Here is a 15,316-nt window from a genome sequence, read left to right as displayed (position 1 = left end):
AACACGTAATACGTAGGCCCGGGAACGATTGAACTATTTGATCTCATTATCCGTTTATAATCATTGGATTTATACATCTATAACGTCTAGTCTATATATCAATTGCGTGTTGAATCTGCTAAACTGATGGAAGGGCGGCAGCAGGTGATGACGCCCCGTGACAAGGACCCTTAATTATTGAGAACTTTCTGTTTAGATTGGATCTTATGTTATAAATGTAGTTTCAAAATGGATATAGATTGTTCGGCTCTCATTAACGCCGGGCTCTTCTTTCACTCGATTGCCACCATTCAAAATGGCGCGCATTAAAATAGGTTTAACGAAGACTTGACTTTGATCGTGTGTGTACAACACAAGAATTGACGATCATTAATAAAAAAAAAAACAAAAAAAAAAAAACATTTGTTATAACAAACAGCGAGGGAATAAAGGGCTTTTTCAACGGTTCGATCGTTGCCCGTTTGTATATCTAATACACATCAGCCTTGTGTTTGAACTACATATATAGAGACGGCCTATAGAAATACAAAAAAAGGCCGGACAGTTGGAGCGCGTGTTTTTCACAGATCATCACTCATTTGTTCTGATATATCGACGGCTAAAAAAGACCTGATGTACGTATCGATTCTTACATACATACATATAGAAATACAACAGCTGTTTTGTATATAGGCGGCTATACAATTATTTTGAAACGTTTATATACATCAAGAATTGTAGCATAAAAAAAAAAATGTTGTTTCACCAAACTATTCGGAGACATGTGTGCGTGTCTCTACGAATGTCAACAGCAAAACTCGTTCAGCCGTAAATATCCAGCAGCCAAAAGGAAAAAAAAAAACCCTCCTACGCAATTTTTGATGGCGTAACATCAGCCCCCCGAAATTTTTCTTATTGTCATCCTCGAGAAATGACCATTGAAGAATCAAAACTATTTCAACATAAAAAAAAAAGAACATCATATTTTTAAAAAAAAAAAAAGGGACAACTATATAGCGCACGCCAGCTCTTAAGATTCCAGCGACTAGGCCATGTGTCAAATTCGATTCCCTCTGTGTTCCAATCGTCCATTTCTATTATAGATATTATTTAGTGACGTCACACTATAAGACGTCGTCCCTTTTATTATTATTTTTTCATTCTTTTTTGTTTTTTTTTTCAGCTCGACGGATCTTAAGACTCTCGATGGCTCGTCTGTGTACATCACCAACGGAATAGATTGGCGAGTATTGAGTTTCGTCTTGCCATGGTTTCTCCTCCTGCCCTTTTTCCTTTCCTTCTCTTCGATCTTTATATGCCGATGATGGCAGCGCCCTGCAAGGGTGGAGAGACTTCGGAATATACATGGAACACGTCCGACTCTATCCCCCATCAAATGTACAGACATATACAGTACACACACACACACACACACACACACACATCCACAGCAGTAGGGGGGAGGGAGGAGGAGGAGGAGGGGATGGTTGTCGGGTATCGGGTGTCGTTTGATTGGGGCGGGGACATATGGCGCTGCAGTCGTCAGTAACTCGATCCTTTTATTTTTACACAGGGAGATATTTTCCCAACCACTTTTTTTTTTTTTTTTTTTCTTTTCGGATCTATCGACGTTGTAGAAAAAAAAAAAAAAAGAACTGCTGTCTGCCCTTTTTTTTTTTTTCGTTTATTTTTCTTGGGCCGCCTTTGAAATGCGTCTATTTTTGTGTATACATAATAGGCGCATCTTTTGGTCGGATGGAAACGGATCAAAGCGCATATCGGGGCAATCGTTCAAACGACGTACTTTTGGAAATGGTCAGACACAAATCAAAATTGAAATTTGAATTAAAACAAAGTAAAAAGGTTCAAACTTTTTTTTTTTTTTTTTTTTTTCCCGTGTTGTGTGGATGTTCCATCAGCTCGGACAAGAATTTTTTGTTCTTTTTGCGTTTGGACAAATTGCCAGACATAGCTCACATGTACTCTGTGGGAGGGCGTGTGTGTGTGTGTGTGTGCAACTGTCAAACGATGTGAAACAAAACAAAAGAAAAAAAAAAAAAAGAAGTGCCTTTCTCTTCATCGTTTTTTTTTTTTTTATTTTCTGTTTCTAGAAAATAAATGGACGTCATAACCTCTGAAATGTGGAAAAAAAGACTATGAATATTTCCGCCCTCATCTTTTTCTTCCCAAAAAAAAAGGGGGGGGGGAGGAGACGTACAGGAGGAAGGGAAAACGTATTGAGTCGTTAGCACGTAAGAGAAAAAATTTCAATACGAAAACAACGTCGATATGCAGAAAACTAAAAAAAAAAAAAAAATACAATTGAAATGAACTTAAAAAAAAAAAAACGCGATCATTCCACACAGTTTGAAGACGAGCTTACGACTACCGACATAACAGAAACGATCATCGACATAACAAGAAAAAAAAAAAAAAAAAAAAAGAAGAATGACCTAACCTTACCAAGAAAAGGAGAGAAAACAAATCGTCAAAGAGATTTTTCTTTTTTGGCCATCAAACAAGATCGATGACGACCACTCTCCACTTCTTTTCTTAACTTCACCCCCTACCGTACATATCTCATAACAATAATGGAGTATATACGTATATACGTACATACATACACACTACAAAAAGGCACAGGTGAAACACACAAATGAACAACTTTCTATACATGTCCCTGGCCAAAAAAGCTTTTTTTTTTTTTTTTTTTTTTTATCGAAAATATTTGGACAAGAGGTGTGTGCCTCGTGCTGTGCATGTTTTCTGCTTCATTGGCCGCTTCTTTCTATAAAGACTCGGGCAGAAAATAAAAGGAAGTCCATCTATAGTTTACCTTCCACCTCTATGTGCATGATTGGAGTGGGGTGTCCCTTTCGAAGACTTGTCCATTTTCATTCCGCCCCTCTGCTAAATATCGAGTCTTCAATACGTACATACAACAATAGCCAAACTATATACACTATTGTTAAAGAGAAAGATGGCCTTTTTTTTTTTTTTTCCTTCTTCTTTTCGTATGTACACACACACGCACACACACACACACGTACGTAGGGAAATCCCATTTGGAAATAAGCTATTGTCGTCAAACGGTCGCCACCGTGTTCGCTGCTGTCGCTTTTTATATGCCCACGCAAACAATGAGAAAAAAAAAAACTTGTATTTATATACTATAACTATGTTTTAGGTCCGATAGGTTTTTTCCAATCAAATAAGGGCGCCCCCTTTTCCCAATCATTCCTCAATGTTGCATGTACATATACGTACAGTACACGTGTGTACACACATCACAGCATTTATATATAAGAACAATTGTGCGTGCTGCGTACATTGCTTTGAGGAAATGGCCTCTTCTATAACCGTGAATGGAAGAAACTATTTTCATTATTTTTTATTTTTATTTTTTTATTTCTTATCGTATAATTTAAAAAATTCCCGCCACGTAGAAGCCATTTACCGCCGATGAGCATGATGAACTGCCCTGGAATAAAAACAAAACAAAACAAAAACGATAACTTTGGGTCTCTTTTAAAAAAAAAAAAACGGCCCCACCAAGAGAGAGAGGGACCTTGTTGGTTTTCTTCTTATTTTGGAACGTTTTTTTTTTTTTTTTTTGTTTTCTGTCTTCACACCCCCCCTGTTTTGGAAAGGAATACACAGAGAGAGAGAACATGGAGTTGAACGAGAGACACACACACACACACTCACATATATCAGTCAGTAAATCACCTGCACGTCAAGTTCCAGCCAAGCCCCACTTTATTCTCAGCAGTTCTTCTTCTTCTTCTTCTTCTTGTCTATACCCCATTCATTTTATCTTTCTATTTTTTTTTATTTTTTTTATTTTTCTTTTTCTTTTTTTTACGTTTTTTGTTTAGAGGGACGGACGCGAGTGAAAACCAACAAGGGATCAAGAGAAAAGAAAGTCCATGTTTCAAAGCTCTCGATTGATTATATTGAACCGTTATGATAAAGAGAGAGAGAGAGAGAGAGACAACACTTTGTGCAGCCACAATCTTTTCCATTCATTTGCATATAATCCCTAAACATGTCAATAAAAACCTCTCCACAAAACAAATTCCAATAGAAATGAATTATTTTATTTTATTTTTTTTTCAATTTTTGCTTGAATTTTCCATTTATAAAATTAAAAAAAAATAAAAATAACCCCCCGCACAAGTACGTGGAATTTTTTTTCCGTTCTCTGGAACACTTCATTTATATATTCAGTCAGCCAAAAGTACAGCAGCGCCCAAGCGGGGGGTCTCTCTCTCTCTCTCTCTCCTCAAATTGAATGTGACGCTCAATCACACGACACATAACGTTATACGACGACAGCAAACAAACAAGTAAACCCCCCCCCCACCCCTCTCAAAAAAAAAAAAAAAAAAAAAAAAAAAAAAAGAAGTCACTCTTTAATTCATTTAACTTTATTTTTATTTTGAAAAAAGAAATTTTCATTTCCATGGTGATGGGGAGTTTGTTCCATGTTTAAGAAAAAAAAAAATAAAAGAGGAGGGGAGTATATATATATATATATGGGGCTTCTCGGGTGTCAGTCTGGTTCGTGACGTCACTGGAAAGACGGAGGCGGGGTAACCTGATACATCCTCCTCCTCCTCCTCCCCCCCGTCTCCGTCGAACCCACCACCCTCTTTTTTTCTTTTTTTTTTTTTCTCCCGCAAGCCAAAAAACTCCGACGACGACGACGAAGCCCATCAGAAAAAAACCTCTCAGACAAAGTTGTTGCTGACACACACATACACACACACACACACACACACACACAGTGAAATGGCGGAGTGTGTATGTATACACACCCATTTTTTTTTTTTCTGGAAGAGAAGAAAGGGAGATGGGGGGGGGGGGGCAGCTTTAACTTTGTATGTGTATGTATAACAATGAAAGCAAACCGTTGCTATCGTGAAGAACTGCTTGTTGTTCTTCGTTCGTTCTGGCAATTGGCTCGTGTTTTAATTGGCTGTCATTTGCATCGGGTCTCGTTATTTTATTGGCCACGTTTTCTGTTCGCTTTGTGTACATTGAGCGAAATGAGCGCAAGAAATAAAAAGAAAAAAAAAAAAATCTGATGAACGTACGCGTTACAGCAAAAGGCAGTTGCATAATAAAAAATTTGCTTTAAAAAAAAAAAAAAAAAAAAAAAAGAAAATGGGAGGACACTTTTGTTTTGTTTTGTTTTTTGGACTTGCTGTTTGTCACCGTCACGGATGGCCGTCTGTTTGTTGATGTTTTCGGTGTGCTGCCTCTCTCTCTCACTTTTCTATACTCTCGTGTTTATCCGCGTGTGTAGGCCATGGGCGGCCGAGGAAGCCGAGTGGGGAACGAAAGCGGCGGCAAAAACTACTAATATAACGAACTGTTAAAACGACAAACTTTTAGTGTCGACATTCAGCTGTTTCTTATACTTTCCAGTTCCCTCCTGTTTTGAATTTTTAAGAAATCCGAAAGAAATAAAAAAGAAAAAAAAAAACAAAACAAAACAATTTGAATTTAGCGCTAAATTTCTTTATAGATTGTCTATGAATTTCGAAGCTCTTTTGTTTTTTTGTTTTTTTAATTCCATGAAATCGAATGCTCTTCTTCTATACAAACGTAACCCCGTTACGATTGCCTTTCAGAACATGTCGCGGACGTGTTCATCATAAAGGCGGTCCAAAGGCCCCGCTGTTAAAGGAAAACGAGAATCGAATAAGATAGAGAGTTAAATAGATATATATATATATATACATGTTTTGGCGTGCGGTGTCTGCTGGCGTCGAGTTCCAGCGATAGCGTATTAATATTATGTATATATATATATATATATATATATATAACTAGGAAAAAAAAAGAAAGAAAGAAAAGGGGCACATGTTCAGGAGCCCGCCATCCATCAGGATCGGATGGCCTTGTCGTGATGTGTGTCAACAGTCGGCCGGATGAATGGCCCACTCTCTTTCCCTTTATATGTTCCATCAGGGACGCAAACGGCAACATCTCTATATATCTACACGCTGTTGTGGGATGACAACTTACCAATGTGGCATATCATCGCGTTTTTTTTTTTTGTTTTTGTTTTTTGCATTAGGGAAAGAATATTAAAGCCTTTCACATTTTTATGTACAAAACATGTACGGCAATCGATTGGAGTAGCGAAAAAAAAAAAAAAAGAAAAAATAATTAAAAATGTGGGTTATTAGAAAATTGCTAAGGTAGTAAAGTCCATTATTTATGTTACGACACCTAATTGAGTGTGTGTGTGTGTGTGTGTGTACACAGAAATTCGGATCGAACGAAAGGAATTTTTTTTTAAACAACCATTTCACACGCAAAGGTAAATAAAAAGAAATTTCGAAATGTTTCACACTGCGTGCATCAAAACCTGTCCAGCAGCGCTCGAAGAAATAAAACACACACAGTCTATACATTATATATTTGCGTATTAGGATTATTTTTTTTTCCTTTTTTTTTTTTTTGGGGTCCAAAGATAGGAACACGAAATAGAGAGCGCACGGACCAATGCACTTGACTTGGCGTTTTTTTTCGTTTTAAAGGCAACGGACTGATGTTCTAAATTTACACCGAACTTTTTTTTCTTTCTTCAGTCGTTGGGCTCTCTCCCCCCCCCCCCCCCCCCTTCTACACTTTTTCGCAGCGTTCCATAGTCTTTGAACATTTGATCTGATTGTTCGATGACCAGGAAATCCCCTCGTTTTTTTTTTTTTCGACACCCGTCCGTCAAAAAAAGAAAAAAAAAGGGCCTGAAAAAAAAAAAGGCGCCGTGTCAGATCTTCATCATGAAAACCATCAGTTTTTTTTTTCTTCTTATAACGGACGAATAGAACACAAACACCCTCACACACACACACAAAAAAAATAAGGGAACCCCCCCTGTAGACAGCAGAAAATTGACTTCAAATTATTGAAGCATATTGGAGCCATCAACATTCTTCGCAACGTGTTTCGAATGCCTACGCATTAAATGGAACCATCACATTCCACGAACAGGCCTGCATTCTTTCATGAAAGAACATGTGCCATTTCTTTTCTCTAATCAAATACGTAGGCTACAGTATGTACATAAACAAAGACGAATCGAAATTCATTCGATTGGATGTATACACTTTAAAAAAGCCTACATGAAATCTATTCCGCCTTTCAGCACAGCTTTATAGTTGTTATTATTATTCATCATCATCATTTTTTTTTGTTTTTGTTTTTTAAACATCTTTTCATCCGCATTGCGAGTTTTTAGAAAGAAAAAATAAAAAATATGAACTACCAGATGGTTGGCCTGTTCTTTCAAAAGTGACTGGAACATGTGCGACCACTTACGAAGCCATCGCCTTGAGCTCTCCGCCCTCCCCCGCGCCTGCGTATCTTGTCACGAAAAATGAAAAAAAAAAAGAAAGAAAACTGCGAGGCAGATGATGATGATGATGACCTTTTGACAAGTCAGCATCCACGGTGGAAATCCTTTTTTTTTTTTTTTTTTCAATTTTCTGGAAAGATCAACGTGACCTTAAACGTACCCGGTCGCATCGTTGTCCTTTTGAACTGTGTTTCCAGCAGACGGCTGGCCAAAAGTCGACAATTTCCAACATTATGTAAATGTCTGGCATAGAACGTTTCATTTTTTTTTTTTTTTTTTTATTATTTATAAAACAAGTTGGATGATTACCCCGAAGATTCGTGTTATGTGTATGTGTAGAAAGGGGGGGAAAAAAAAAAGGGAAAGAAATGGGACGATCGAAGTGTTGAGATAAATCGGTTTGAGATGAAATCTGTGTGACAGCGTTTAATCTTTTTTCTGCATTCAAACGTCTTTTTTCTTAAATTTTTTAAAAACATATTTTGTTTGATGGAGTCGTCGACAAAACAATTTTTTTTTTATTCCTTTCGGGTTTTTTTTTTCTTTATCGTTTGGAACACAAAAATTCTGAATTGATACGAACACAGCCAATGGGAGCTCACTCAAAGGGCGGGGCTTCTGATCAATCCGACTCCTCCCCCCTTTTTGTGTGTGTGCTCTGCCCGTTAACACAACAACAACAACAAAAAGAGGAATATATAGATATAAAAAAAAAAAAAAAAGAGGAGCATCCAAAACTACTGGCTAAACCAACTTGCTCACTCACCATCGAAGCTCCTCCCACTGATGGGGCGGGCAATCGTGAAGAAGCGGCGCGCATTTGTTCGCAGCCCCATTTCAATTCCGCCCTCGTTTTGCCCGCCAGGCTTCGTTCCTCTTTTTTCTTCCCATTTTTTTTTTTTTTTTCCTTTTTTTCGGTGTGTGTTCCCATATCCAAAAGGGTTGCAGCCGGTCTGTGGAGATGCGCAGTGCTGTCCGGACTCTTCCTGGCGCAACAGCTAAACACAAATCTATTTTTTTTTTTTCGTTTCTTTTTTTATAACCTTTTCCGGCCAAACTGCGTGATACCCGACGGCCCCCTAGCCGCCCCACATTAAACGATCACACACAGACCCCCCCCCCCCAAAAAAAAAGGAGAAAAGTGTTGATTCATTTTTGTTATTTCAGAAAAGAAGAAGAAGAACCTTCGATATCATTCCCGTTTGATTCTGTTTTTGCGTCATCATTCCGCAGTGTGGCGTGAGCGGAGTAACAAGTGAAACGTGTCTGCTGTGTGTTAGTGCGTGTGTGTGTGTTAAATCATCAGGGAGAAAGAAAGAGAACATTTTAAATCAAAAAAAAAGAAGAAGGAGAGAAAGAGAAATCAAGTTTGCGTGAGTGTGAAAGCACGGCCCGACTTAATGACACGCGCACGTTACGATTGTAATCGTGGATGAAAACAATTTTTTTTTTTTTTTTTTTGGAAAGAGCAGTGAGGGATAAGCTCCTTGTGTGCGCGTGTTACGTGTGTCAGTTGTGTTCAGTGAATTTTTAATGCGCTTTATTCTTGAAAAAAAAAAAAAATAGTGTTGTGTAGCTGACGGAAGTCCGTCTCTTTTGCTGCTTAGCAGCACGTGATTAAAGGTGAACATTTGAAGAAAAAAAAAGAGCGGGAACAAACAAAACATTCATTTGAAAAATTGAAGAAAGAAAATTACGAAATTTGTGGAATTGTTTAAAAAAAAAAAAAAAAAAAAAACGAGAAGAAAATTAAATCAAAAGAAGAAAAGCCGATCGATGATTGTCGGTCCGTCAGCTGCTGGAGGCATGTCCGACCTTGTGGCTCATCATCATCACATGTCCGGATTTGCCGCCCATCATCACCATCACCACATGGGGCTCGGTGGTATGATGGCCGCCGGAATGGTACATTATCATTCTTCATTATTTCTTTATTATTACGAAATTTTTCTTCAAACTTTGATTCGATGGTCGTTCAATTATTTATGGCCACAATCGAAGGCCGTGTCCAATCCATTTCCATTTTCATTTTTCACCGACATAAAGACATAAAAAATCTCATTTGTTTTTATTCAATTGAAAATGTGCAGATGCCGGGGATGTCTTCGACGTCGGCGGGAATGACAGTGCAACCGACCAGCCAATCGCCACCCTCTTCCAACAACAACAACAACAACAACAACAACAATTCGTCTTCTGTCGGTGGGACTTCTTCGTCTTTAAGTTCAGGCGGAAACGGCGGGTTGCCGTCGTTCGGCTTCACGCAGGAGCAGGTGGCGTGCGTGTGCGAGGTCCTCCAACAGAGCGGCAACATTGAGCGGCTGGCCCGCTTCCTATGGTCCCTGCCCGCTTGCGACCAGCTGCACAAGAACGAAAGCGTCCTCAAAGCCAAAGCCGTCGTCGCCTTCCATCGCGCCAATTTCAAAGAGCTCTACAAGTTACTAGAGACGCATCCCTTCTCGCCGCACAATCACCCCAAATTGCAGGTGAAAAAGACAAACAAAATCCAATTTCGAATTCCAATTAGGCCTCCAATTTAAATCAACACATCATTTTGCATCTATCGTATAGGCTCTGTGGCTGAAGGCGCATTACATCGAAGCGGAGAAGCTGCGCGGACGACCTTTGGGCGCTGTGGGCAAGTACCGCGTCCGCCGCAAGTTCCCTCTGCCTCGCACCATCTGGGACGGCGAGGAGACGAGCTACTGTTTCAAGGAGAAGTCGCGCTCGGTGCTGCGCGACTGGTACGGACACAACCCGTATCCGTCGCCTAGGGAGAAGCGCGAACTGGCCGAAGCCACCGGACTCACCACCACCCAAGTGTCCAACTGGTTTAAAAACCGGCGGCAAAGAGACCGGGCAGCCGAGCACAAAGACAGGTCAGTTTGTTTTTGTTTTTTATTGTATTTTAAATTGATGGATATTCGTAAGCGATTGCGGCTAATTGGCTTTCATCATAGCTTCAATTTTTTTGATCAAGATAAATGAGGGGGGAGGGGTATAGGAGGTGATCTCCTTGCAAGGTCTTTTTTTTGTTTCAATCGGATCGAAATTTAATGAGGATCAGTTGATGTTGAAGACGATAGTGTCTTGAAACTGAAATGTAAACAAGTCATTTTTATTTTTAGAGTTGGTGTGGTAGCTGGTTGTAATCAGGTTGTTAAACTGCTGTAATCAGCGGCCTCCCACAGTTGATTTCCTTTTTTTTTTTTTTTTTTTTTTCAAAATCATTTGAAACTCGAAATCCGAAATCAAATCGCTTTGTTATTATAGACGAACTCGTGTGCCCGTATAGACCCGACAAATCATTAAAAAAAAAAAGAAGGGCCGTTACGGACAGAGTGTGAAGGGACCAGTTGACTTCATCCCGCCGGTTTCAAACACATTCCCTTGGCGATGTATATATATATATACGTTGCACCGGCCGCCCCTCCTTCTTCTTCTCCCCACCCGTACTATATTTAAACTCTTTTCGTGTTCGTGTTTTCGCCTTTTTTTTTTTTTTTTTTTTTTTTTTTTAATTCTCAACTCGGCTCGAAAAAAGAAAAAAAAAACAGTTTCTATAATGTACACACAACATCGTATATATCTAACGTTTTTTTTTTGTTTTTGCCCCAATCTTCTTCTTTTAACTTACTGGCGGCCCTCAGTTTATATACTAGCCTTTATATCCTTTAAATATCCCCGCACACTGAAATCAAAGTTTCTTATAAACAGATGATGTCTACAAATATATGTGCACGAACTTTTGGTGTGGGCTAGATTTTATATTCGATTAATCCAAAATACGTATATATTGATATAAGAAATGATGCCGGAAGTTTATAGGAACTTACGTTTTTTTTTTTTTTAATTAAAAAAAGTAGGTCTTCTGTGAGAGGCTTTCAGCTGGGTCAATATTGAAAGATGGTCCCCCTTTTTTTTATTTTTTTTTTTATTTTAAATGTGTACGGTGGTCACTGTCTGATTTTCCTTGTGTGTGTGTGTGTCTCTCTCTCTCTCGCTGTCTGTGTTTGTAATAGGAGCAAATATTGTCGTTAAGGGCAAAAGGAACTCACTTGATTTTTCTACCTCTTAATAGGGCGTCAGTGCGTCGCCCATCAGCCCACAAACGAACTAACCTCTCTCTCTCTGTGTGTGTACATCCTACACTTTAAAAAAGAATTCTTTTTAAAAATAGAAACATCGTTTAGTTGGGACGCTTTAAAAAAAAAAAAAAATACCTACGACGTAACGAGCCGTAACGCATTTCTTTAGTTCGATTCACTATCACAACATTGATGCTTCAAACATCTATTGATATGTTAGGCCTATAATATGAAGTCGCGTATTTGCGCAACAGAGTCCTATATGACAAAGTATAATCCGCTTTTCATGTTCTATTATGGCTGCCCGGTCGAGTGCAAAAAAAAAAAAAAATGTTTTTAAAAGAACATCTTTAAAACAGCATTGACATATCTATCTAATTTTTTTTTTTATACATAAGAGAGGAAGCTGAAGGAATCAAGAACGAAATTCCGGAGGCGCCCTGATGGTCTTTTTTTTTCTTTTCTTGTTCCTTTCTTTTGTGTGTGTGTGTGTGTGTGTGTGTGTGTGCTGTATTATATACATTAAAAAAAAAAAAATGTCAGTCAAACAAACAGCCCCCCCCCTCTTTCTCCTCGCCAGCACGTCTCTGTTTGAATGAGAGAACCAGTTGCCATAGTCTGTCCGTCTCTCTCCAACTATATTTGTGTGCAGTCAGAGAAGAGAGAGAGAGAGAGAGAGAGAGAGAACACACTCAACAAATAGGAGAGGAAACCTGATCTGTCAGTTTCCACCCCACCTCCGCCCTTTTTTCCTTCTCAGACTTTTTCTTTTTAGAAGTGATCAATTATTTAAAAAAGAAAAAAAAAAAAAAAAGAACCTTAACGTATATACTGAAGCCAACACACAGAGGGCGAGGCAAGAGCGCAGCATCTCCCCTCATCTTAGATGCGGCTATAAAAATAAAAAATGGAACAGGCGTTCGAGAGAGTTTGTGATGTCTATAAACGAAAATTGAACGTTGTGTTTTGCCGTGTGTGGAATTTGCAGAGTGTCGGGAGGAAGTTCGGCCAAGGACGGAGGAGACGGCGCCAACGACGCTTCGGCCCTGGACGAATCCGGCTCCGAGTCGCTGGACGGCGACGGTCCTGATGTTGCCATGGCGACGTCCTCGGCGTCGGCGCGCCACTCGGCCGCCCTGCTAGACACGCCCTCACCGCCGCCCCCTCATCACATCCAGCACCATCACCACCATCATCACCACCACCAGCAGCAACAGCAACAACAGCAAATCAACAACATGGCCGCCGCATTGGCCAACTCCCTGCCTCATCACAACAGTCAGGTATTAAAATTTTTTTCTTTATTTTTTTTTTCTATACGAAATATTTAAATTGTTCAATTTTGCAGGACTCGTTGATTGGCGGAGGGTCGATCGGCGATTTGTATCCCGATCTGAAATTGGCGTCCGTGTACCACGCGACGAGCCACCAGTTGCAGATGGCCTCGGCGGCGGCTGCGGCGGCGGCGGCAGCAGCGGCAGCCGCGGCTTTCGGCTCGCCTCATCACGCTCACCATCCGACGCACGCCGATCTGGCTCACTCGCTGCTTCAGCCGACGCCGTCTCAATCACACGATTACAATCCGCACGTCAGTTCGTGACGATCACAATTTTAAAAATTATTTTTTTTTAAATTTTTGTTTAACAAAAATAAATGTTTGAATTTTATATATTTTCTTTTGGTTTGGCCTCTAGTTATTAAATTCATATTCCCTTTTTTTTTTTTTAATTCCAATTTCGGTCGAGGTTTAATCAAATCGACAAATGTCCTTTTCCTCCCTTTTTTTTTTCCTTTAAAAGATTGAATTGTTTTTTTTGAATCGCCATTAGACTTCATATTCCATTCCAAAGTATGTGTGTGTGTGTGTGTACAATAATGAACCATTTTGATTTTTGAACTTGAAGGGGATCTTTTTTTTTTTTTTTTTTTTAAAGGGCACTATTGAAATGACGAAAATAAGAAAAAACCCAGTGATGATTCTTCTGTTTTTCTTTTGTTTTGTTCCAATTCGCTTCCTTCTAATCATCTACACACCTTTCGCTATAATGACCCACACTATACATACTCCTCTGATTTTCCCCTTCCTTTTTATTTGTTCCCACCACATTTTGTGAATTTCTGTTTCCATTTTTATTTCTGTCCTAAAACAAAAACAAAAAAAAAAAAAAAAGAAAGAAAACCAAGTGATTGACTTCGTTCATAGATTTTTTTAAAAATGCTGTCCTTTCTGTGTGTGTGTGTGTGTGTGCGCACGCGGTCCAATAGGTAAAAAAAAACGATGTGGGGTTTTTTTCATTGAAATTCTTTTGTGTTTCTCTTCTGTGTTGTTATACATACGAGAAAAAAAAACAGTAATTAATAATTATATCGTGTCACCATCATCTTGATTTCATTCATCGAAAACTCAAAATTCAGAGGCCAATAAAAAATGTGGTGGGGGCCCACCCTGAAATGATCAACAGTCACGAAGTTCGATCTCACGATATTTACGTCCCAAAAATAAAACGCGCACAGATCGATATCGAATCGATGTAGACATACAGATGTTCTTCCGACGCGTGCGACGTTTGCATGCCGCCGTCACCGAACAATGCACGTCCTAATTGGGTCGAATGGGGGGGGGGAACTAACTGAAATATAAAAAAAAAAAAAAAATACAACGGGAACGAGCCGTGCATGGGTGACGCTCGTTACATCGTCCGCACATTTAACAAAGACGACACACACACACACACACCACAAAAAAATAATAATAATAAAAAAAAAAAAAAGAGAGTAGGGCCCTCCTGCAAAAATTGATATAGCGACACGTTAACAAGCTATACGTGTACCCTTGTATACACGTTACAATTGAACACACAAGAATTATAGGCCTTTATAGACATTCGATTGGGGAAATGTTTACGAGCGCCAAAACACAAAAGCGGCTAAAATGTTATCCACAAAAAAAAAAAAAAAAAAAAAGAGGAGAGAATAAAGGAAAAGAGGTGATGAAATCACTTGGATAACACGAGTTTTAATAATCAGCGTCTTCTTTGTGAGTTTATTATTCGAATCCCCCTTCCTTCTCTTTTTAACCGCTAGTTGCTGATTGCAGTTGAAAAGGTGCAAGTAATGTCGGATCCACTGAACCGCTCCTTTGATGATAATATGCAAATCAGCTGATTTCGTTTTTTTTTCTTGTTTCCTTGTGTTTTTTTGAATATTTTTTTTTTTCCAAAAAATAGAAAGACCAAAAGAAAAAAAAAAAAAAAACCCAAAAAACATTACGATGTAATCTTTCGTCTCATTCAAGGACCGAGCTGCTTTATATAGATGACTATATATACACGTGAAGCTGACGCAATTATGCAAATCGCTGCCAAAATATTTCCTACGTACACCACGACGGCCGCAGTGTTTGGCATTGGACTGAGCATTGCTATTCCTCTTTTCAACTAAAATCCAAAATATTTCCCCCCCCCCCCCCAAAAAAAAAAAAAAAAAAATCCCAAAATTGGAGAGCAACCCAAGCGCAGCCGGCAAATAAACAACCCGGCAAAGGAGGACATGATTTATAAACAACAAAAACGACCTTTATGACACACGTCCATCGTATCCTCCCCCTCTTGTCCACCCCCCCCCTTCCACCTACCCAAATTTATTCAAACACATTTGCTCATTTTTGATTATCTCTTCATGTACTGCAACACGACGACCTTCCTTTTTATATTTGATTTCATTCTGCCCGTTGTCTACGTATAGAATAGGTACATATCTGATGAAGCTGTCACTTTGTTCAAATCAATCAGCAAAATCGGCAGCTACGCATCCCTTCAACCTTAATAACTGACGCGTGCCCTCCCCTTTGGCCGACCGCGCCCTTTTATTATATTCA

General features: G+C 39.2%; 1 protein-coding gene across 1 annotated transcript; it reads left to right on the top strand.

Annotated features, from left to right (window-relative positions):
* The first annotated feature begins 8,482 nt into the window (after positions 1-8,482).
* On the top strand, positions 8,483-13,272 carry LOC130702119 (homeobox protein SIX1-like). Its single transcript, XM_059497286.1, has 6 exons — positions 8,483-8,492; positions 9,094-9,256; positions 9,442-9,837; positions 9,923-10,230; positions 12,428-12,722; positions 12,788-13,272. The coding sequence occupies exons 2-6, from the start codon at positions 9,128-9,130 to the stop codon at positions 13,037-13,039; spliced, it is 1,380 nt and encodes a 459-aa protein (XP_059353269.1). The 5' UTR covers positions 8,483-8,492; positions 9,094-9,127; the 3' UTR covers positions 13,040-13,272.
* The last annotated feature ends 2,044 nt before the right edge of the window (positions 13,273-15,316 follow it).

Source organism: Daphnia carinata, chromosome 10, assembly GCF_022539665.2.
Source record: "Daphnia carinata strain CSIRO-1 chromosome 10, CSIRO_AGI_Dcar_HiC_V3, whole genome shotgun sequence".
Lineage (NCBI taxonomy): Eukaryota > Metazoa > Arthropoda > Branchiopoda > Diplostraca > Daphniidae > Daphnia > Daphnia carinata.
This window is presented reverse-complemented; position numbering and strand designations above follow the sequence as displayed.

Bases quoted from the DNA above. Each gene is read 5' to 3' on its own strand.
- LOC130702119 (XM_059497286.1), top strand. From the start codon at position 9,128: ATGATTGTCGGTCCGTCAGCTGCTGGAGGCATGTCCGACCTTGTGGCT. The intron at 9,838-9,922 runs GTGAAAAAGACA...TCTATCGTATAG, and splicing joins ACAATCACCCCAAATTGCAG to GCTCTGTGGCTGAAGGCGCA. The intron at 12,723-12,787 runs GTATTAAAATTT...TCAATTTTGCAG, and splicing joins TGCCTCATCACAACAGTCAG to GACTCGTTGATTGGCGGAGG.